The sequence below is a fragment of the Hippopotamus amphibius genome, chromosome 11 (assembly GCF_030028045.1).
Source record: "Hippopotamus amphibius kiboko isolate mHipAmp2 chromosome 11, mHipAmp2.hap2, whole genome shotgun sequence".
Classification (NCBI taxonomy): domain Eukaryota; kingdom Metazoa; phylum Chordata; class Mammalia; order Artiodactyla; family Hippopotamidae; genus Hippopotamus; species Hippopotamus amphibius.
This window is the reverse complement of record NC_080196.1, coordinates 85,001,768-85,023,323: the sequence shown is the minus strand read 5'-3', so window position 1 is coordinate 85,023,323 and position 21,556 is coordinate 85,001,768. Positions and strand designations below refer to the sequence as shown.

At 51.6% G+C, this 21,556-nt stretch overlaps 2 protein-coding genes across 13 annotated transcripts in view; one reads left to right on the top strand and one right to left on the bottom strand.

Moving 5' to 3' along the window:
* The first annotated feature begins 793 nt into the window (after window positions 1–793).
* On the top strand, window positions 794–17,902 carry MPPE1 (metallophosphoesterase 1). Of its 10 annotated transcripts, XR_009047939.1 has the most exons (12): window positions 794–1,144; window positions 1,767–1,829; window positions 8,962–9,363; window positions 10,619–10,727; window positions 12,342–12,445; window positions 12,993–13,067; window positions 13,711–13,819; window positions 13,924–13,992; window positions 14,071–14,193; window positions 14,756–14,896; window positions 15,720–16,100; window positions 17,716–17,901. XR_009047939.1 is itself a non-coding variant. In XM_057698498.1 (11 exons), exons 2-11 carry the CDS (start codon window positions 1,781–1,783, stop codon window positions 15,900–15,902), a joined length of 1,146 nt encoding a protein of 381 aa, XP_057554481.1. In that variant the 5' UTR covers window positions 794–1,013; window positions 1,767–1,780; the 3' UTR covers window positions 15,903–17,902. The 10 variants fall into 10 exon arrangements, 9 of the variants coding, with proteins under 9 accessions (XP_057554481.1, XP_057554480.1, XP_057554476.1 ...); XM_057698498.1 differs by having other exon boundaries at window positions 794–1,013; window positions 9,180–9,363; window positions 15,720–17,902; XM_057698497.1 differs by having other exon boundaries at window positions 9,180–9,363; window positions 15,720–17,902.
* A 124-nt stretch (window positions 17,903–18,026) lies between these two features.
* The window catches only part of GNAL (G protein subunit alpha L), an 80,906-nt gene continuing 77,376 nt past the window's right edge, over window positions 18,027–21,556 (bottom strand). For all 3 annotated transcript variants that reach the window (XM_057698505.1, XM_057698502.1, XM_057698503.1), the window contains 6 exons: window positions 21,351–21,424; window positions 20,888–20,946; window positions 20,496–20,616; window positions 19,643–19,773; window positions 18,961–19,028; window positions 18,027–18,456 (listed from right to left, as the gene is read on the bottom strand). In XM_057698505.1, coding sequence (XP_057554488.1) covers window positions 18,310–18,456; window positions 18,961–19,028; window positions 19,643–19,773; window positions 20,496–20,616; window positions 20,888–20,946; window positions 21,351–21,424 — 600 coding nt within the window. In that variant the 3' untranslated portion in view covers window positions 18,027–18,309. The remainder of the gene's footprint in view (window positions 18,457–18,960; window positions 19,029–19,642; window positions 19,774–20,495; window positions 20,617–20,887; window positions 20,947–21,350; window positions 21,425–21,556) is intronic.

The following is a 21,556-nucleotide window of genomic DNA, read 5'->3' as shown; positions in this document are numbered from 1 at the left end:
GAAAATATTACAATATTTTAATTAATAATAATTACCACTTACTGCTTACCTACACATACCAGGCATTTTGCTAATTGCTTTCTATGTGCTTTCTCATATTACATCTCAGTACATTCACTGTACTCACAGATTTGAAACACGGACCGGACTTGGTTGTTTGGAAGACTCTGAACCACTGCTCTGAGATTCGGTTTGCTTTTTTGACATAGTGATTCTTGCTCTCGATTTACAGAATTATTTTGATGATTATTTGAAGTCATGATGTGAACGCATTTTGAAAACTAGAACATGCCCTGCTATACTGTTGTAAAAAAATTTTAAAAAGAAAACCCAAGATAAACAGTGACCATGATCGTCTGTCTCACTTATTCTGCACCCATTTCTTGAAGGCGCTGAGCCAGGCCCCGCAAACGAGAATGAAAGCGGCCCGGTGCAGGAGCGCAGCAGCCAGAGCGGCAGGGACGTAGGAGAGCGGCCTCACAGATGCCATCCGCGGCAGCCCCGGCAAGCTTCCGGGGCAGGCGCACAGCCCCTCCCCGCGCCCCCAATGAGCCCCGCCCCCACGTCCCAGCGCCCCGCCCCTACGCCCCCGCGCCCCCCGCACGTCCCTCCCCGCCCCTGCGTCTCACCCCGTGCCCCCGGCGCGCCCCGCCCCGCCGCGCCCCGCCCCGCCGCTCCCCGCCCCCGGCCCCGGCCCTGAGCGACCCACCCCTGCACCCCGACGCCCCGCCCCTACGCCCCCGCGCCCGCCGCGCACCACGCCCTACGCCTAGTGCACCCTGCTCCCCCTCGCTGCGCTCTCCGGCCCTGAGTCTCTACGCGTTGCCCTCGCGCTCCCGCTGCCCGCCGTCTGGCTGGTCGCGAGCTGAGCGAGCGGAGCGCTGCTGTCACGTCCGGGGACGCGGGCGCGCGGAGGCCGGGGGAGGCAGGTGCGCGGGGCGCGCCCTGCGGACCCGCCCGAGGCCGGCGCGGAGCTGGGCCTCCGGGGTCGGTGCAGGCGGCTGCGCCGGCAGGTGGGGGCCAGGCCGCCAGGCGGGCGCCGTGTCAGCTTCAGTTCGCGGCTGCGCTTTCGCGGCTGTTCCCGGCCCTGCGAGCGCAGCCCCGTTTCCCTGTTAGGAGCTCAGGTTTACCTATTGAGAAAACGGTATGCCGGAAATTATTTATTTGCTGTAAAAGTACCATTATCTAAGGCCTATGTATTAAATCGTAGGGGCCGCTCCCTTCCTGGTTTGCCGCTGTCGGTTTTTAAAAACCCGTCTTGTTTTAAAATATCATTTAAAATAAGAGGTGGAAAAATTTAACACGCAAACAGCCACTGATGACATTGTAATAATAATGAACTTAACGTTAATGGACAATTATTAAACACTTTTAATGCTAATTTTTGGAGGGAAGTTGGATATTCAGTGGCAGCTTTGAAGTTAAAAAATCAGCCGATGGGTGAAATATTTTGCTCCCAGTGGTGGACTGTAGCTACTAGTCTTGTATGTTGGGCCATACGGAACAGTGTATGCGCGGTTCATGTGTAAATACTTGTGCTATAGCTTAAAAGAACTGGTCTTGACCAGTAACTGCAGTGTGGCTAGGTCGTTACCTGTACGGTTCTCAGCGTCTTTTACTTTGAACGTGGCTCCTCCTCCTCTGTGTGCGTTGGGGGACAGCAGCCGCTGTGCCCTCCCGGAAGTGATGCATTTTCGGCTTTAATGATAGTTAACTGAATGAAAGATTATTCAGCCACAAAACACACATTTTGTGTTTTATTTCAGGTAAAGGTGCTCTGATGTGGGGGAGCACAAGCCAACCTTCACACCGGTCTTGTTCTTTCAAAGGTGAGAAAATGACCCAGTGATAATCCCCTAAATCTAAGCTCCCAACACGTTTTCTTTTTTGAAATATAAAAGTAGTGAGCTTAAGTCTCAATGGAAGCCCTTGTTATAGGACATGGTTAACTTATAGGGTTTTCTGTGCGCATGTGTTTGTCTTCTTTTTTGAAAAAATTGTGGCAACACCTACATAAATTTTACCGTTTTTAAGTTCAGTGGCATTAAGTACATTCACATATTCTGCAACTGTCACCGCCATTCATTTCCAGAGCTTTTTCTTCTTTCCAAATGGAAACTCCACATCCATTAAATAATAACTCTCCATCCTCCGCCCCAGGCCCTGGCACCCACCATCCCACTTCTGTCTCTATGGAATTGACTTCTGTAGGGCCCTCTTATAAGTAGGACATACTGTCCTGAGAGTTCATCCATGTTGTAGCCTGTGTCAGAATTTCTTTCCTTTTTCAAGGGCTGAATAATATTCCACTGTAATTAGATGTTCATGCAACATTTTGTTTATCCGTGATTCATCCATCAGTGGACACTGGGTCGCTTCCACCTTTTGGCTATTGTGAATTGTGCTGCTGTGAAACGAGTGTGCTTTCAGTACGTTTGGGTGTGTATCCAGAAGTGGGCTTGCTGGAACATACAGTCGTTCCATTTGTAATTTGGGGGGCAGCCACTGTAATGTTTTCTACAGCTGCACCATTTTAAATTCCCACCAATAGTGCACAAGGGTTCCAATTCCTCCTCATCCTTGCCAGCACCTGTTATTTTCTGTTTTTTGTTTGTTTGTTTTAAATAATAGCCATCCTGTCTCTGTTTTGTTTTGTATGACTTGCCTGCGGTCACACTTTGGGAGGTCACACACCGGGGTCTGGGCGTCCCCCGCTGCTGGGATCATCCCGGTCCCAGGTGTTAGGGGAGACCCCAGAAGTTCCAAGCGTTTCTGTGTCCTTCCCTATTAGAAGAAAGTGTTTTCTCCAAAGAGGCTTGGGGAAGACTGTCATCACTTCCCTCCAACTTGGAGAGCTGCCCTCGTCCTTTCTTGTCTGAGTCCCACACCAGGGCTGGTGTGAGGATGGTTCTGGAAGTGCATTTGCCAGTCTTTACGTTCTTGCCTGGCTCCCTGGTCAGGGGAGCAGGAACAGCCTCCGTCCGTTTCCCTCCTGTGTCTGTGAGGAGGGTAGACTGTTGTGCATTCAAAGACAGATAGCAGACTGAAACAGCCACGCGGTGTGTTTGTAATTATAAAATGCTCGGGAAAATAAATAGGACTAAATGTAAGCCATTAAGGCCACACACATTTATTGAGCACCTACTGTTTGCAGGCAGCAAGTGGCCACGAGAAGGGAGACATGAAGATAAACGGGGCTGGGTTCCTGTGCAGGGAGTGGAGAGCCCAGCGTGGTAGGCTCTGTTGATGTTGTGTCCAGTGCACACACGCACCTGTGCAGAAAAACGGAGCACAAAGCTTTACCCTGCCTTGCCTCCACTGTTTGCCCTACAGACTTTTCTGTTCTGTTTTACTGTATTTTACTTTTTAAAATTTGGGTTGCAAACCACCAAACTTAGTTCATAAACCAGTGATGGGTCTCTTCTAGCTTTTTGAAAAATTCTGGGATAGTAGTGTTATCAAACTTGGGTCCAGTCTGCTGACACCAGGTTGTAGTGAAGGAAAATGTGGCATTTGTTGAAAAGGCACCAATACAGGGAGGACAAGTGGCTTGTGCACTAAAACTCTGAAATCCTCAATGGTTTTTCAGAGAAGAGTTTTTATAAGCAAAATTTGAGGGGGGGGGGGAGAGCTGCAGGGGATGTGTGGCGGGGGGGGGGGGGGGGGGGGGGAGGTAGCAGGGCGGAGCTCCAGGAATCTTGTCCTCAGCCTAAAGTTGCTATCCTCCACCTGGGTGGGGGGCCTTAGTTCTGCAGAAGAGCTCAAAGATATTGTTAAGTGTATCTCTTGAGGGGGAACTGGAACCCTGCCCCAAGGCTGCACTGTTGTTTCGTGACTGCTCCTCCCTTGTCTCTGCATCCCCTTCCTTCCCTGATAAGTACCTGATGAACCTGCCCCTTTGGAACTCAGGGAAGGTCAAGGAGGCAGAATGAAGCCTATTTCCTGCAAATAAGAAACGGAGCACACAGAAAGTCCTTGAACCAGGGAGGGTCTCACAGGGTCCTGCACCATTTCAGTAGATGTTACTGAGCTGTTTTTTTACCATTGTCCTCTGTAGTGTCAGGAATAAGAAGTGTGTGTATGTGGTAGAAGTCAAAATACCAAGATTCAGCCCTGTAGGGCTCACCAGGGCCTCTTACATGTAGACAAGCCTGGGGAGGTTGTCCTATAGCTGTGAGTCTGCCCCTTAATCTGAGGCCAGACCAGCTGTGTCGGGAGCCTGTGTGGCTTTCTTGCTGTGTTAAATTTGATGAGCTCAGTAAAACCTACGAATTGAACTTGGGGAGTGAAAACAATAACATTTTATTAATTTTGCCTTTTGAGCCCAAATCTGCTAATGCAGAGCAAAGGCTTCTAATATGGACAGGATTATTCATCATTAATCACAAGAAGGCAACACACAGAATATAGTTTTTATCATAAACTCCCACTTCCTCCTCTTACAGGCTAGTGATACAGATGGATAAACATGTCTTTTCCGTGTGTTCATTGATCAGGAAGGAGGGGATGGTGGCATCTGGGCCCGAGCTGCTCTGAGGAAGGACCAGACCCCCTGTCACTTAGCCTAGGAAAGGACACGTTTTCTCTCTATTTGCCTGTGAGAGTCTGGATGTGGAAGGGACAGTAGCATTTGGTGGTTCGAGCTGTGGCCGTGTTACTGGAAGGGGTCCGCCTTCCAGGGCCCAAGGGTGGGCTCTTGTCTAACACTCGGAAATGAATTGTGCGAAGAGACACGTGCTGATGAAGCAGAAGCCTTTACTTTAGTGGGAAGGGGTGCCCGGTGGAGAGCAGTAGGGGAAGGGGTGCCCGGTGGAGAGCGGTAGGGGATGGGAACCTGGGAGACCTGCTCTGCCACGTGCTCGAGTCTCAGGGTTCATGGTAATGGGTTAGCTCTCCAGGTTGTCTCTGGCCAGTCGTCTTGCTTATGCACATATTTGATCCGATTCCTGGCGGTGCAGGCATCTCAGTGAAGATGGATTCCAGCGCAAGGGTTTCTGGGAGGTTGGCAGGACATATCATGGGCTGGTGTCCCCTCCCTCCTTTCGGCCCCTCCTGAATTCTTCTGGCTGGCTGTAGCTTGTCAGTCTGAGGTCCTTATTGGGACCTCCTGTTGTGAGATAACTCATTGCAAGTGGTTATTATCCTGCCTGGCCAGGGTGGGTGGTTTCAGTCAGCGGTTCTTTAACAGCTTTGGGGATCTTAAATCACTGGCTTTTCTTGTGGGTTGAGATAAAACTTAAAGTGTACTTTTCGTGAGGCAAGCGTCTGGGAGCTTCGGGTGTGAAGCATTAGAAGCGCCAAGCAGGGAATGAGTGGAGAAGCAGGGTCAGCACCGGTGGCCACGGTTCCCAGACCCTCTGGTCACTGGCCCTCCTTCCCCGGGCCCGCTGGATTGTGCTGACTGAGCCTGCAGGAACCCTCTGGGCGTGAGCTTCACTCTGATCTCATCCTGACAAGCCTGCCTCGTAGGGGTGAAATAAAATTCATATTTTATGCCAAGATGAGAAAAACTTAGATATAAAAATTTTCTCTGCCCATTGGGGCATCCTCCTCCCTTTAGTGTGTGCTGTGCACCTGCACTGACCAGCCCTCCTTAGAGACCAGTCCTCCTTAGACAGGGCCTTCCTTCTTTATCTCATCAAGGGCCAGCTCCTTACGGGGTGACTTTCCTTCTTCAACTTGTAAGGAGCCACAGGGACCCACCACCCACCACTCGTACATGCAGGTCTGGATTGTGTAAACTGTGAACGATCCATCTGATGTATGACTGTCTCAGAAACAAAAGACCATCCCCCAGGTTGGCTTGAGTAAAATTTTCCATTTTTTTCTTAGATTGACTGTTGGTTAATTTTCCCATCAACAGTAGAAAGACTTACTTAAAAAAAAAAGAAGCACTCTTGTGAACATTTCTGTCAATCTCAGCAGTCACAGCGGGGGTGGGTGCTGTGACCCCTAGAGGCCCAGGGAAGGTCGGGGACTTGTTGAGGTGTCTGAGCAGACCAGGAGGTGAGCAGCGGGGTCCCTGAGGCCACCGGCTGGGAGTGAGCAGAGAGCTGTCAGAAGCAGCCGTGGCGGTAGTGACGTCTGGGCCCCTAGCGTAGGGCTTGGAGCCGCATCTGGTTCCTTCACCCCGTCAGCCCCAAACACTGCCTTCACTTCAGAAGGTAAAGGGGGTGGGCTGTGGCCATGACATTGTAGACAGTGTTGGGAACATGACTTTGATGGATGGTACAGTGAGTTTTGGAAAGAGGAAGAAAAGCAGTTTCCAAGATTTGAGCAAAGGGATTTCTGTTTGAAGGATTTGGTGTCAGAAGCTGTCAAATATGGTTTTCACTCTGATGGGGATTTCAATTTTTTTTGATGATCGTATTATACCAGGTTCATGTGGTATTAGGGTTTTCTCCTGAAAATGTGTAACAGTAACAGGAGCAGCTGGCTGGCCTCCTGCCCCTCCTTTCCTTTCTTCCCCCTCCCTGGTCCCTGCCTCCTTCCTTCCAAGTCCTCTGTCTGAAGGGCTCCAGTGGGATGATGGTGTTTGTTTCCAACCTGGAAGCCTGAGGAGGGGCCAGGGCTCCGTGCTCCCTGGTCCCTTTGCCTGGGCCCTTGTCTAAGCTGACAGTGCGGGGCAGAGGGCGGCTGGGAGGGGTCATCCTTCTGCTCTTGTGTCGTCCCCCCCCCACCCCCTTGCACCTGGCCGATCAGCCCAGGTGTCCCCGCCCTGTGCTCCTAGGTCTCTGTCACCGCACCAACCACACCACCGGGAACAAGGAGCAGTGGGCATGGAGGAGCTGTTTAACTTGTCCTTCAGGTTTTCTCCTTGGGAAACGGGGGCCCACAGAGAAAGGCTGCAGACGGGAGGCTCCAGACCAGCCCCAGGGCTGGGGCTCCCTCCCTCCCCGTCCTTGTGGGCGGGGACCTTAGGTTCTAGCAAGTATCTGCTGCTATTTTGGCCTTAGCTTTGAGGCTTTTAAGAGATTTCTTTTGAAAGAAAATGGGACAGTGAGAGCAAATGGTTTTGACATGAGGCCAAGCTGAGGAGGCTGAAGGTGTTGAGGGGGGTTTGTTACTCCTTCGAAGTTCCTTTGCTTTTCCCTCTTTTATCAGCAAGCGGAGAGTCCGTGCCCCGAGTCCCACTGATGTTTGTCCATGTCTGAGGTGGGAGCACGATGGGTGCATGGCAGCCAAAGGACTCGCTCCTCCTCGTGCTGTCCGAGGCGGCGCTGGCTGTGGGCAGAAGTGCACCTGGGGTGACAGCATGTCACGAGGCGTCGCTACCACCCTCAGGGCCACTGTGCCCTCTCCGGGGCATCCCCTGTAGGAGATACTCGGCCTGTGTGGGTCAGCCTCAGAGAAAACGGGTGCGGAGGACGGTCTAGTCAGAGGGGAGGGGCTGGCCCTCATCCCTGACCGCCCAGACTTGGGGGTAAAGTTGTCATGTGTTGTGTGTCTTCTGTGATCCCAGGTCACATGTGCGACTGCCCGTGGTCTCTGCGTCCCAAGGGACGTATTTAAAATCCAGTGTTTGAGTCCTGCTTCTCTCCCGTCGGGTACTTACTATAAGCAATGCAGTTCGTGTGCAGACGCTGGACGGGGAGACTGGAGGCACCCGCGCATCATTTCCTCGTTTTTAAAAAGCTGCCCGTGTGGGTGAGTCCTAAGCAGGACAGCCCCACTGTTGTCGGCAGGGTTTCAGTCATCACGAGCAGGCTTCCTCGTTGATCAGTTTCTGCTGTTTTCAGTGTTGGGGTATGTTTGAAACTTTTGTTTAGTGGCTCAACATACACATTTGCCCCTGTTTGTTTTAGGCGAGGTTTTGCAGTTTTTCTGCGTCTCAGCGGTTGTGTGTTATGAACCCCACTGTGGAGTAAGCTGGGCTTTTACAGGTGCAGGTGCAAACCTTCTGGAAGCTGCACTTTGCAGAGACTGCTTTAGGCCCTAAAAGAATGAGTGTCCTTGTCCCCTTGGCGGTCAGCCATATGAAGGTTCTTAAGTCCATCCTAGAAAATCACCTCCTGGGAAAGGATTCTCTATACTTACTGGCTCAGTGTCTCCACAGCCCCCCCAGCCTTCTGGATTTTCTCCCGAGTCTGAGCTCTCTGTGGCCTCCAGGTCACCAGCTGTTGGAGGTTCCTTCACTAGTGCTCACCAGGGTCTTGAGCACTAGTGGAGGAACCTAAAGTGGAAGGCCACCTCTCAGAGCCCATCTCAGCCACGCTTTCATCAACATTCTTGTCAGATGTGTCAAAAATGGGTGCCGAGTTCACCTACGATTCAGACAGATCCGTGAACATGTAACAGGTTCCTGCACATAAATGTCTTATAAAGGAAGCCATCCAGAGTTTAAGGCTAATGTGCAGGTGAAAGCCTATGTTTGTGGAAACGTGTGTAACCCCAACGCAGTGTTCATGGCTGTGGCTCCGTCATACCCCGGCTCTGAGTCAGTGAGGAAGCACCTTGTCCGTGAATTCCACTTCTTTTGTGGAAAAGCCGTATAGAAAAGCGGGTAATTCACACCAAAGGCAACGTGTTACAGGGGCTGCATTACATGGGGCTACGGCCTGTTGATTTTCGAGGAGGTTGGTGGTGGGGAATCCTTCTGGGAGCCAGGTGGAACCTACTTGCTAACTTCTGACTTCTCCAGTTATGTCTCCTGCCTTAACAAAGATCCTTCCTTAGACTCCTGTGTCTGATGATTTCTAAAGTAGTATTAAGACTTTGTCATCGTGGTGGGAAGATCATTCTGGTAGCCATCCTGGCACCTGGAAGTGTAGAGACTGCCAAGGAAACCATTGTTTCCCTTATTGGTGAGTCATGTGGCCGGTAGTCCTTGTGAACGTGCGGGACCGTCCTGTTTATCTGGGAAGGTGATAGGGTTCTGGAATTCCTAGGTCTTACTGGAGGGCTAGTGACGGTGGCTTGCTAAGGGACACACATCACCTTGTCCTCTCCCTCTGCCTGCAGGTACGCAGCCAAGACCCCAACGCCAGCTGCACCCAGCCCGGGAGTCTAGTTTCCTCGTGGGAAGTCTCGTGGATTTGACTCGGCTGCTGTACCCCCGGGCAGGGACATGGCTGCAGGGGACGTGGCCACAGCCCGGCTGGGGGCCGGGAGGCAGCACCTCCATCCCCTGAAGAGGAGGGGCTTGGTTCTGCTGAAATTCATGGCTGTTGTCTTTGCAGTGCTTCTCTTCTGTGAATTTCTAATCTATTACCTCGTGATCTCCCGGTGCAGTTGGCCTGCGGTGAGAACTCCCACGAATGCCGGTGGCCGTGGGGCCCCCGAGCCAGTGCTCAGGGCCATGTTCTTGGCTGATACCCACCTGCTCGGGGCCGTGAGAGGCCACTGGCTGGACAAATTACGGAGGTAGGCGCAGAGATCAGGGTCTTCTGTGGGTCTGTAGGCGGGAGGCTGTTGGCCTCTCCCCTCTCCCTTTGGCCCGTGTGAGTGATGCTTCCTGCCCCGTGGCCCTGTGCCTGCCCCCTTTTCGTCACAGTGGCTTCATTTGTGCCTCCCTGAACAGGCCTTTACTCCTGTGGGCAGGAATGTCCTCCAGTGCTTGAGACGTCCCCGGGGCGAGCAAAGGAGGCAGGACGGACAGAGGGGCCGACGTGCCTTCCTCCTCAGAGTTTTAAACCCCAGGAGGTGTGAGATAGACCAGGCCCAGGGAGAGGCCTGGGCTCTGTGGGTCTCACCCAGGGAGCCTTGTGTATGACCAGGCGGGAGAGCAGCCTGCCCTGCCCTCCTGCTGCTGCTGCTGCACACTTCCCTCGCCAGGGTGAATAACAGTAAACTGGGACAAACCGGGAAGTATATTTGTGAGGTGTCCTGGGTGAAGTGGTGGTCACGCAGAGAGGTTCCAGGCCTCAGAGTCTCCTCTGACAGTTACCTTCCCCTCTGACGTGCCCCGGACATAACGCCCCGCTTTGGGAGGGAAGAGGAGCTGGGATGGCAGGACAGTGGCGGAGTCGGAGTTGCCCGGGGAGCAGGAGGCAGGAGGCGCTGCTGGGTTGCAGCCCCACTGTGTGTGGACGCCGTGCCTGCTTGCTTCATCCCATGACTGTCCTGTGAAAGCAGGGCTCGCTGTCTCCGTTGACCACAGAGAAACCAGGAATCAAAGGCAGTGGGCAGCGTTCTTAAGCCGACCATGGGTTACTGGTGGGGGGAGGGTGGGTAGGCTGCAGACCCGAGGCTCTGTGTGCCCGTCTTCCTCTGGGGTGCTTGCTGGTACATCTGGGGTCGACAGGAGTTAGTTGTGATGCTGGCCTGTGTCTCTCGTCTCTCCCAAGAAGCCCTGTGCTGCATCTCCTCTGCGTTGGCATCTTCAGAAGCCGCATCTAGGCCTCCTAGGCCCCTGGGCTCTGGCTTCGGGTGGGGCTGGTCTGAGGGTCCCACCCAGGGTGGCAGCCTTTGTGGTTGTGGGAGGGGCAGCCCAGTGGTCCCCCTGGTGCCTTTGCCCCCTCAGTGAAGCAGATGGGGACCCTGGCTCTTCCAAGCAAGGGGGGCCTTGGAAGGAGGAGAGGGGACCTTTAGTTCACATTTTAAATGTCCTGTCAGACCATCCCCTGGATGTAGCTTTGCCCAAGAAGCGACTGACCTTTCCTTTCCACTTGGCCTTCAGGGAGTGGCAGATGGAGCGAGCCTTCCAGACGGCGCTGTGGCTGCTACAGCCGGAAGTCGTCTTCATCCTGGGCGACGTCTTCGATGAAGGGAAGTGGAGCTCCCCCCAGGTGGGACCCTGTGACCCTGACATCCTGGTCCTGTTGAGGGCCAGCACAGAAAGCCCAGGGGGTCTGGAGCCCTGGCCCTGGGTCGGAGTTCCAGCGTGAAACAGTGTGTGGTCCATCCTAAGGTCTTGGGGCTCTGTGTCAATGCCAGTCCTGAGTTAGGTCAGCTTGTCTTAGGTTTGTCTGTGTAGGAGACATGTAGGTTAGCCAGACGCTTCCCACGAAGCTCTTGGGATGGGAAGCGTGGGCAAGAGGAAAGCGTTTCAGTTGTCCCCGGAATTACAGAGTACTCAGTGAAATGTAGCTTGACTTTAGGCTCTTAAAATTGAACGGCTACATCAGGAGATTGTGCTACATACAAGATTACTATTCTCCTTTCATTTTCCTTCTTCCAAGGGAGGTGGGGGAGCCGGACTCTGGTGGGAGGTTCCTGTGCCCTCAGGGGACCGAGACCAAGTGATGTGAGTCTTTCCACAAACCAGAGAGAAGGGCTGCTCTCACCTTGTCTGTCAGACTGCATTGCCTGCTACATTCTTGGGATTAATGAAAAAAGAAAAAAGAAGCCATTCTTGCTGCTTAGTTAAAAATGTTATGGCAGTAATGGTTTTGGAAGTTTTTGGCAGCATTGCGTGGCATGTGGGATCTTAGTTCCTCAACCAGAGATCGAACCCAGGCCCCCTGCATTGGAAGCATGAAGTGTTAACCACTGGACAGCCATGGAAATCCCCTGGAAGATATTTCTAAAAATTCATTGAAATTTCCCAGGACAGTCCAAAGCTGTACAAAGAAAGCCTTGGTCCAGATATTATAGAAACCCACTGTTCATAGGGTTACAGTGTCCAGAACTAATTATGAAATAAAAGAAATGCTAAATGTAAAAAGCAACTAATTATAAAATGAGGTTGGATATAGATGTTCCTTTTGCAAATTAAAGGGAACATTTTATGTTTTTCTAATTTTATGTTATTCTACCTTTAAGTATTATTTGTTAAGGTCTTTGTAAATGTATTGAAGGAATCTCTATCCAGCTTATTTCCCTAGGTTGGGCCAGATTTAAAACTTTTAGGATAAAGTTGACTACTGTTCAGCTTGGTATCATCCAGCCTGGAGTATTTGTCCAGTTTATGTTTTTAGGCTTAAAAATAAGAACTAGACAGGCATCAGTCTCAAGCTTTAACAGTTAAAGTCTTGAGAGATTTGTTGGACTTTTTCTTTCCCCCACATCTCATCCCGCCTCTGCCCCCATCCGGCCTCAGAGAAGATGACCCCGAGGGAGGTGCTGGTCCTCATGCTGGGGGGATGCACAGTGTACTAGATAATTCCTCAGAGCCTGTTCTGGGGACATGCCCAGATCTGAGGGCATCCTCACTCAGACTGGGGTCCATGTGTGGCCGTCAGGCGACCTTGAAGTAGTGGGTCTGTGAAGAGGATAGTTGGGGGAGATACACTATTTGATTAAAATTTGGCATCAAATTAAATAGTTAAAATATAGTTAGTCTTGGGAAAAGAATATTCCACACGTTGGCTTTGTGAACATCTGGGCGGGGAGTGACCTTCTCACCTCAAAACAGGGCAGGGAAGGCTCCCGGGCCTGAGCGGTGTCCCTTGTCCCCGCAGGCCTGGGCGGACGATGTGGGGCGCTTCTGGAAGATCTTCCGACACCCGCCACATGTGCAGCTGAGGGCCGTGGCTGGCAACCATGACATCGGCTTCCACTACCAGTGAGTGGTCAGTGGAGGCTGCCATGCGGCTGTGCCTTCCCGCCTGCCCAGCCCGAGGGGCCTACGTGTGCTGTCAGGTGGGGGGGGCTCCACGGGGGCGGGACTGCAGGCCTGCACGTCACACACCTGCCTAACAACCAATCTGTGTGTGCCCTGGAGTGATTCTAACTTGAAACTTACATTTCCTGGCCAGTTTTCTTCGGGAATCAGAAAATGAGACATTTGGGCTTTAGTAGCTGATGTTTACCTAGTGCTTCTGATGCGCCAGCCTGTTGTAAGCACTGTACTTCCGTACATTCAGTCTCTTATTTTACCTGTTGTTTTTATTACTTCACCCACTGTACCAATGAGGGAGCTGGGGCCCCGGCTGGGCAGTGGTGGGGCAGTGAGGGTGGCCCCTTGCTTGCCTGAACCAGTGGGAGTTTAGAACGAAGGGTGCTGGTCGGGCCCTCAGGTCCAGGAAGTTACTTTCTGTGTTCATGACACTTCTTAAGACATTTTAAAATGGCTTGTTCTGAAAAATGTTTCTTTTTACAATTGAATGTAGGATGAACACGTACAAAATTAAACGATTTGAGAAAGTTTTCAACCCTGAAAGGCTATTCTCTTGGAAAGGAATTAAGTGAGTATTATCTGTGAATTCTTATGAAGACCCTAGAACTTGAATTTCCTTAAGAAAGTTTAAAGACAATAGTCATGTTCCAGATTATTGGATTGATAGGCTCCTTATCTTTAAATTCTTTAAATGTCAGGCACCCTTTTTGTGCCCAGTGGCTGTGCGCGTGTGAAAGGAAGGCACATGTAGTGGTGCCTGTGATGGTGCATTGGGAGGTGGGGCACAGGGAACCACAGCCGGCCTTGCTGTCATCCCATTGTGGGCTCTTCCTGCCCAGCTAGCTCTGCAGCTCCCCACCCCCGCTGGTTTTTAGGTTCTGCCTTGTCGTCTTATTTCACGTCATCCCCACAGGGAGCCAGTGATATGGGTGGGCCGTTATCTCCCCACTTTACAGCCCAAGCACACGTGGTGGTCACCTGGGACCTCTCACAAGTTCAGGGTGGAAAAGCCGTGTCTCAGACTCGACGCTCCGAGATGCTGTTTTGTCCTCTTAGCATCATCTGCACCTGCAGACACAGCGTAGCTGGGCCGAGACTTATAGCTGTGCTGGGGTTTCTTCCCTGTGGGTGGGCAGCTTCCGTGTCCTGGGGACATGGCGATCAGCCGCCAGCGCAGGTGGCCCGTGGCTGATCTCCTGCCCTCTCCTCAGTTTCGTGATGATCAACAGTGTTGCACTGGAAGGGGATGGCTGTGACATCTGCTCTGGAGCAGAGGCCGAGCTCGTGGAAATCTCTCGCCGGCTGAACTGCTCCCGGGAGGTAGGACCCCGCACCCTCCCACACCCAGGGCATGGCCGCCCCCCCTTCCCTCCCCAGCGTCCAGCATCCAGCAAAGGCGGGGTTGCAAGTTAATCTCTGACCAGCAGGAGCATCGCCCCCACGGGTGTGGAGACAGGCGGCGGCTGCCACCCTCGGCCCCCATCCTCCTGCAGGTGAGGGGGTCCCTGCCCACGTTTGGAGGATGCTCCCAGGGTCTCACGCTTCCCTGACTCCTCTCTGACCCTGGACAGCACTTCCCACTTTACCGGAGAAATGACGCCAACTGCTCTGGGGAGGACTCGGCTCCCCCCGAGGAGAAGTACACCCCTTTCAAGGAGCGATATGATGCGCTGTCCAGGGAGGCCTCGCAGAAGGTTTGCTGCGTCTGGGATGCAGGGACGTGGGAATGTGGAATGGGACAGGACGGGCGGTCCCCTGCCCCCAACCCCTCCCCAAGAAACCCACTTCTGTTCCCTGAGATTTAGTTAATAATGTTCTCAGCTATTCCTTTATTCTGTTTTCCCCTCAATGTGTATTTGGGAAGGCGAATGAGACTTAAGAGTTAAGTTTTTAGGGACTTAATTACAATGTGCTTTCTGTGCATGTCTTCTGTGTGTGTATATATATACACACATTTATATATACACACAAATATTTTTATACTATATCGTGTATGTAATACATAAAACAAAATGTAAGTACATTTATGAAATAGACATAAAAATATTTATAAAGAGAAAATATAGTTAAAAATTTGAAATCTGGGATGAGAAGAATAGATGCTCCCTAAGAGCCTGAGCTCACTTCTGATGGAGTCTACACAGACGAAAGGATTTTCAGGGCAGAGAGAGGCAGCCCCCAGCAGGGGCTTCATGGTGGCCGTGGTGGTGGCCCTGGGCCCCGGCCGCACTCTCACCACCTCCACTGTCGCTGCAGCTGCTGTGGTGGCTCCGGCCGCGCCTGGTCCTCAGTGGCCACACGCACAGCGCCTGCGAAGTCCTGCACGGGGCCAGTGTCCTGGAGGTCAGCGTGCCGTCTTTCAGTTGGAGAAACAGAAACAACCCCAGTTTCGTCATGGTACGTGAACCTTTATTTTGTCTCAAAGCTTTCATACTTATTTAAATCAACACAGTGACCAACTACTGAATTGCTGCAATCTGAAAATACACAAGCTGTAAACTCCACCAGGCACACCTGGCATGAACACCTCTCTGGGGACAGCTGTTCCGGGGGTGAGGGGAGCATCTCACAGTGTCTCATCTTGCAGGGACAGCAGTGACCTCAGGTACCAGCTCTGCCTGTTCGGTTTTCTAAGGAAACAGGGTCATCTTATTTTCCAAACATGCCCATTTGTTCTGACAGAAGAACGCTGCAGCTCTTGCATATTTATTAAAGGTGTTAATTAGTGGCAACCTGCAGTTTCAGCTCCTTTCTTTGACCAGCATCTAGGTCACAAGGCTTTTACTTCATAACAAGATGGAGAAAACCTGTTTTCAAATTCAAAGTAAATGACCATCCCCCACTATCCTTCCATATAGCAAAAACATCTACCAAAAAAAAAAAAAAACCATTGAGATGCCCCAGCACACGCATTGCTAGGTAACAGATTGCTCATTTCAGCATCAAGTGGCGTGAAAAACAGAGCATGACCACTAATCCAAGTCTCCAGGCCTCTCTGAAGCCCTCTGCCATGTGTCCCACTGAGGAGCCCCCTGTGCCAGGGGCTAGATTCAGAGGGAGGTCAGCTCCCAGGCTGTCTGCATTCAGCACACTGGGACCCAGTGCTGGGGGGTGGGGGGTGCTGAAGGCTGTACCCTTGGCCTCAGGCGCCACAGGCTCAGCAGCTGCCTTTCCTCGGTTGGGTCTGCGGGTTCAGCGGATGGTCTTGCTTGCTTTCCAGGGCAGCATCCTGCCCACAGAGTTCGCCCTCGCCAAGTGCTACCTGCCCTGCGAGGACACGGTTCTGACCACGTACTGCGTGGCTGCTGGGGGCCTCGTGCTCCTCACGTTCGTCCACGCTGGGCTTCTGGCCTCACCTTTTCATCTTGGTTGGAACATGCTCAGAAAGTTTAAGACGACGTGAGTAGCAGGAGACTTTCTGTACTTAGTAGTAAGTCCCAAAGCCAAAGAAACTGAACTTTGGGCAATGCTCATGGACAGCGAGACCAGAGTTGGCTGTGGACACAGCTTGTGGGGTCTGAGTCGCTGGTACAGAGTCCTGCAGAATCAGTAGTTGACTGTGCTGTTCTCATGCTGCAAAAATGGGACGTCTCTACAACAGGTGTGTCTTCTCTTTTTATCAAGTATATGTGTAATCAAAGACTGTATCTGTACAATGTGTAAAAGCTATGAATGTCATCACTCACATGCACTAGACAGCCTTCCTTCCCCAAGACGGAGGGTCAACTGTGCACAAACACCGGGTTTGCTTCTGTCCTCCTATGAGCAGTTCTCAAGTTCCTATACTTTACAAAGCTGTATGCTTAAAATAAAATGCAGATGCTACGAGCAGGAGTATATTTTCTCACAGACTTGTATTTCTATGCTAAATTAATGGAATCAGATTTTTAGATGAGTGTGATTTTTCTCTCCAGCAGACCAAGTTGTTAAATCTGAATCAAATGCTTATCAGTGATCAAAAGAAATGGACCAGTAAAGGCTTTTCATATTTAAAAATTAATATGCTGAGGGGACTTCCCTGGTGGTCCAGTGGTTGTGACTCTGCGCTTCCAATGCAGGGGGTGCAGGTTCGATCCCTGGTCAGGGAACTAAGATCCCACGTGCTGCGCAGCCAAAAAAAAAAAAAGCCGTGGTAATTTTAAGCCAGATAAATTCTTTTTGTGTTTTTTCTAAGAGTCTCACTCTTCAAATCAAACTTTTAAATAGGAAGTTTAGTTACAGGGGAATTGTTGAATAATAATGGATGTAAAAATATACAATTTCATTTTTTTGGGTGTATGTATGGGGCTGTATCTCCTCAGGTTTTCTTCATGTTTTATCTTGAAAATTCAGTGGAAACTGAAAATCATTTCTACTTTATGAGTCTCAGTTCAACTGAAAGTGTTATGAAATAGTCAAGGATGACAGCAACAGGAATTTGGTGATAATGAGATTAAAAAATGTGACAGTGCATTGTCTGTAAAGTTGTCATCCTTTATTACATGGAAGAGTAGTATTTAAATGTGCATAAGTTTACAAAAGGGTTATAAGACGCTGCTTTAGAGAGTAAACTTTAAAATACTAAGGACAAAATGGAAGTTAATGCAGTAATGCAGGCTAGGCTGCCCCATCTCTGCATTTGTGCTGTTGAAATATAACCTTGGACAATCTAACAGATTCTCTTTGACCTGAGAAAAGCACCCTCAAGGCCGTCGACAGACATGAATGGCTTCAAGGTCTTGAGCTGCATGTAACTCATGAGGCTGCATTTGCAAATCGTTCAAGGCTGAGAAACCGCCATGTATTCTGAGTCTGTGTTTCAAATAAAGGTTTTGTAATGCTGCTTCTTCAAAAGGCCAATCAGATTCTATCCTTTGATTCTCCAAGTCCAGACACAAACCTGGAACCCTTGTCTTTTTCTTGCTGTTTGTTTATGATGGGACCTATGGTTAAATAAGTGGTTCAAAAACTTTGACTAAGGGAATGGGTGACCTTGGAAAAGTCTTTAAGTAGCCAGATAAATGAGAAACATGTTTGCTGGAGAGAAAAAACATCCTTGGTTCCCTGAAAGAAGCTTGTGATGTGGGTATGGCATTTTGTGTGATGTGGATGATTAATGTGTATCATTTATATTTATATAAATTTATATATATGTATTTATCCAGGAGTATTGTTAAAAAGTACCAACCTGATAAAATACCCTGAACTCTACATACACCATTCACTCCCTTTCTCAGAGCAAGCGGAGGTATGATGACAGCTGTTCAGCACAACAGAAACACGTTTCTTTTACAGGGACAGCCATAGTCAAGGCACGGAGATCTACAGGGATTTTCCTTGAGTAGTTTTACAAAATAATATTACATTTTGTGGTCTGTACATTGTAATAAACCAGCAATAAAACAACAAAAAGAACCTATGAACGGAGGCCCTTGCCCGAGCAGCGTGAGTCTTGGGGACCATCGTGGACGGGACACACGTGGCCGGAGCTAGGGGGGGCACTTCCTGCCGACGTGTGGATGGTCAAAGGGGCTCTGATGCAAAGGCTGAGGCCGGCCGCCCCTGGAGACAGGACTGAAAGGGGTTCTGTCCCCACTGTGGCTCAGGGGCTTCTCTGAGTCATGGGCCCATCAGATCAGAAGGGTGATCCCTGCCAGTGCGTCCCCCCATCTGCCAAGTTCTCCATGAGTTGAGGGGGAGGCAGGGGGACAGAGGTGGCTGGGGGCCCACTGGTCAGGGGAGCCCCCACGGGTCAGGCGCAGGGGGCTGATGGACGGGGACTCGCTGCCCTGCGCCAGGTGACCCGGGGACACGGGGCAGGGGCGGGGGCCTCACAGGAGCTCGTACTGCTTGAGGTGCATCCTCTGAATGATGTCCCTGCAGTCGTTGAAGACGCGGCGGATGTTCTCTGTGTCCACAGCGCACGTGAAGTGCGGGTAGCAGTAGTGCTTGCCGTCGCCCGTGGCTGTGCTGATGCGCTGCACAGACATACCCTGTCAGTTCTCGGGGGACCGAGGGCCGGGGGTGGGGGTGTCTGCATCAGGGCTGAGCAGACACCCCCCCCCCCAAGAATTCACTTTTTATGTAAGTTTGAAATCATCTCAAAATACAAAGTTTTTTCAAAAAGGGAACATCTGAACCTGAGTAGGTCTGTTTCCATGTGACCCTCGAGCCATGGGGAGCCACACCCCACATCCCGCAGAAGGCCTCCTTCCTTTCTGGGAAAGGCGACACGCAAGCGTGGTCGACCGTCTCAGTGCCGCCCCAGGGCCTGTGCCCTGCCGTTCCTGCTGGGAAGCTGTGTGACCTGAGGTCAGAAGTCCAACCTCTCTGAGTCTTCATGTGCTTGACTATGAGATGAGGGAAGGACACCCTCTCATCCCTCATCATTTGGGGGAGATTAAACGAGCGTGTGAGAGGCTACGTGAAAAGAGCAGTGTCACCCTAAGGGCAGGAGAGCAAGGGGCAAGGAAGATGCTCACCAAGAAGAGGTCCCGGATGAAGAACTTTGCTCTTGTGACTTTGGGATCTTCTCCTGCATCCGGTGTTGCTGTAGGAAATCCAAGGGAATTTTATTTAAGCGACGTGACACATGGATACAGCTGGATGGAGGCCATGCACACACGGCACAGAAACTCATGGGCTGTGTGGCCAAAAGCTAAATATGACCTTCGTCTCTCTCCTCCTCCCAGGTCATTCTTATTTTAATGGTGGTTTGTGGACAACTCCCACTCAAATCAGATGAAGTGTTTCACTGACCGGTGAGCCGGCCCCGTGTCGCCTCTACCCACGTAGCCAACCTGCGGGGAGAGCTGGCCCCGATAGCGACTTCCCTGTCAGTCACTGTGCGGGGTCAGTGCGCAGGTCCAGGTGGACTGACACGGGACACTGGGAGGCAGAGCTTCCCCACAAATGCCACATTCACACCAAGCTGCCCTTCCTCCTCCTGCCCAGTGTGGACCAAGTCGAACTCTGAAAATTTTACAAATGAGACCCTGAGGACATTTTAACATTCTAGAAACTTAGGGTAGGGTGGGAGTAGAGAAGACTGATCTAAACTAAGTTTCCTGGATTCATCAGAACCAGGAAACCTGTAGGAATTACAGGGCTACTGAAAGTGCAGTGCTCTCCCTCAATAGTGAAACGCTTGTTCTGGAATCTTACCGTCCTCAGGAACAGTGTAATTTGCGTACTCTGGGAAATAGTCTTCGATTTTTGATTTCCCTGCCAAGACTTTTTCTGCCAGCATATCCTGTTTGTTCAAGAACAAGATGATGGAAATGGTCCGTAGCCACCTGGAAAGGAGAAGTAAACACAGAGATGTGGGTCCACCGCCCCAGCAGGCACCTCCATCGCAGGCGTTATCCGGGAGAGGACAACGTGCCACCCTCTGGACGAGGCGCAGGGCTTGGGGTTATTTCACACCCCAGTGCCTCGGCCCCGCTCCATCTGCACGCAGGACACTTTCAAGAGGATAAGCTCTCCTGAGGGTGATTCAGCTCCACAGGGCAGAACTGGCACCAAAGTCAAGGTTCACATACGGAATAAATACACTCAGATTTGTGTGGTGTAACTTACTAGCAGAGGGTCAGAAAAGCAAAGTTAAAGCTCTCACAATGACAACAGAACAGATGGTCATGCAGGGTGTCTGGGACTCGGGAGAGGAGCTGGGTGTTGAGGGCCTGGGAGGGGAACTGTCATTGCGCTGACAGGTTGGGGGAGGGGCTCGGGGGTCATCTAGTCACCAGTGGATGCTTTAAATGGGCGCCTTCTTAATTTTAAAAACCAAACAAAACCAATTTTGCACTGTACATAATCTTAGGCTTCCAAAACAGAGATCTGGATTTTCCTGACAAAGTCTCATCAGCTTCAGCAAAGGACACCCCCATCTTAAGTAAGTCTCCACATTAGATGGGCTGAAAGGGATGCTTCTTATGGTTTTAGAAGATTTGATTAGAGGACTGCATCGGAGAGCAAAGACAGAAGCCAGCAGGAGACAGAGTCTCTGCCTCATCACCTGTTGTTCCAGATGCTATCGAAAAGGTCCAGGGACTCCCGCAGGCGGTTAGTGTTGTTGTCCTCCCGGATCACCATGTTGTAGCTGCTGCAGGCGGCCACATAGATGATGGCGGTGACGTCTGGGGGTGAGGGGGCGGGGGGGCAGGAGGCACCTTGGTTACTGAGAGCAGTTTCGGCCACCCCTTCCCAGGGAGAGCTCCCTTGTGGTCGCAGGAATGACCCAGGGCCCCCAAACTAGCAGAGACAGTGTGACCCCGGGACGTTTAACTTCCATATTCACAGGGCTCATGGTTAAGGCTCTAAATTGGTGTGTGGACCGGAAGCTACTGAAACACAGCAGCAGGAGGGAGTGTGAGTTTGCCCCCTTTTCTTGGGAGAGGGAGAAATCACCATTGAAGCACTGGATCCATTTTCTTCTCTCATCCCTCTGGCCTCCGACGTCGAACATGCTGCGGGAGAACGGGGGGCGGGGGGGATCGTTATCCATGGATGGGAGGACCTCCCTCCTCCCCACACCTGGCCCACAGCTCTGCTCCACGGGTGATCTCACAGACGGGCCCAGCGGGGCCTCCCAGGTCTGGCCCAGGTTGTATTTCTTTGGGCCCAGCCCTTGCCCTGCGATCAGTGGCCGCTTGGCCCTCTCTCCCCCTGGGCAGCCTCCTGCCCACGTCCGCCTCCTCTGCACCTGCCCCAGGCCCCCGGGCTTGGGGCTCCGTTTCCTGCGGTGACACCTGTGCTTGCGGGCTCGCACTTGGGTTGGCAGCGCTGCAGGCCCGGGATCCCCCAGTGTCCAGGCCGCCTCCCCGACCCCAGGCCCGAGGGCCCCGAGGGAGGGTCCTGCCCACAGACTTACTGGAAATTGACTTTGTCCACTTGGAATCGTGTCTCAAAAATCCCTGATGTCAGAACTCGGCACCTGAGGAGGTCCTGGGGGCAGAGAAGAGAGAAGCAAACAAGTGACCCCCATCCTCAGGAGGAGAGCCCAGGGCAACCGCAGGCTGTGAGTGTCCCAAACAGCAATTCCCTCCATCGGAAAAGAAACTGGAATTAAAAACTCAG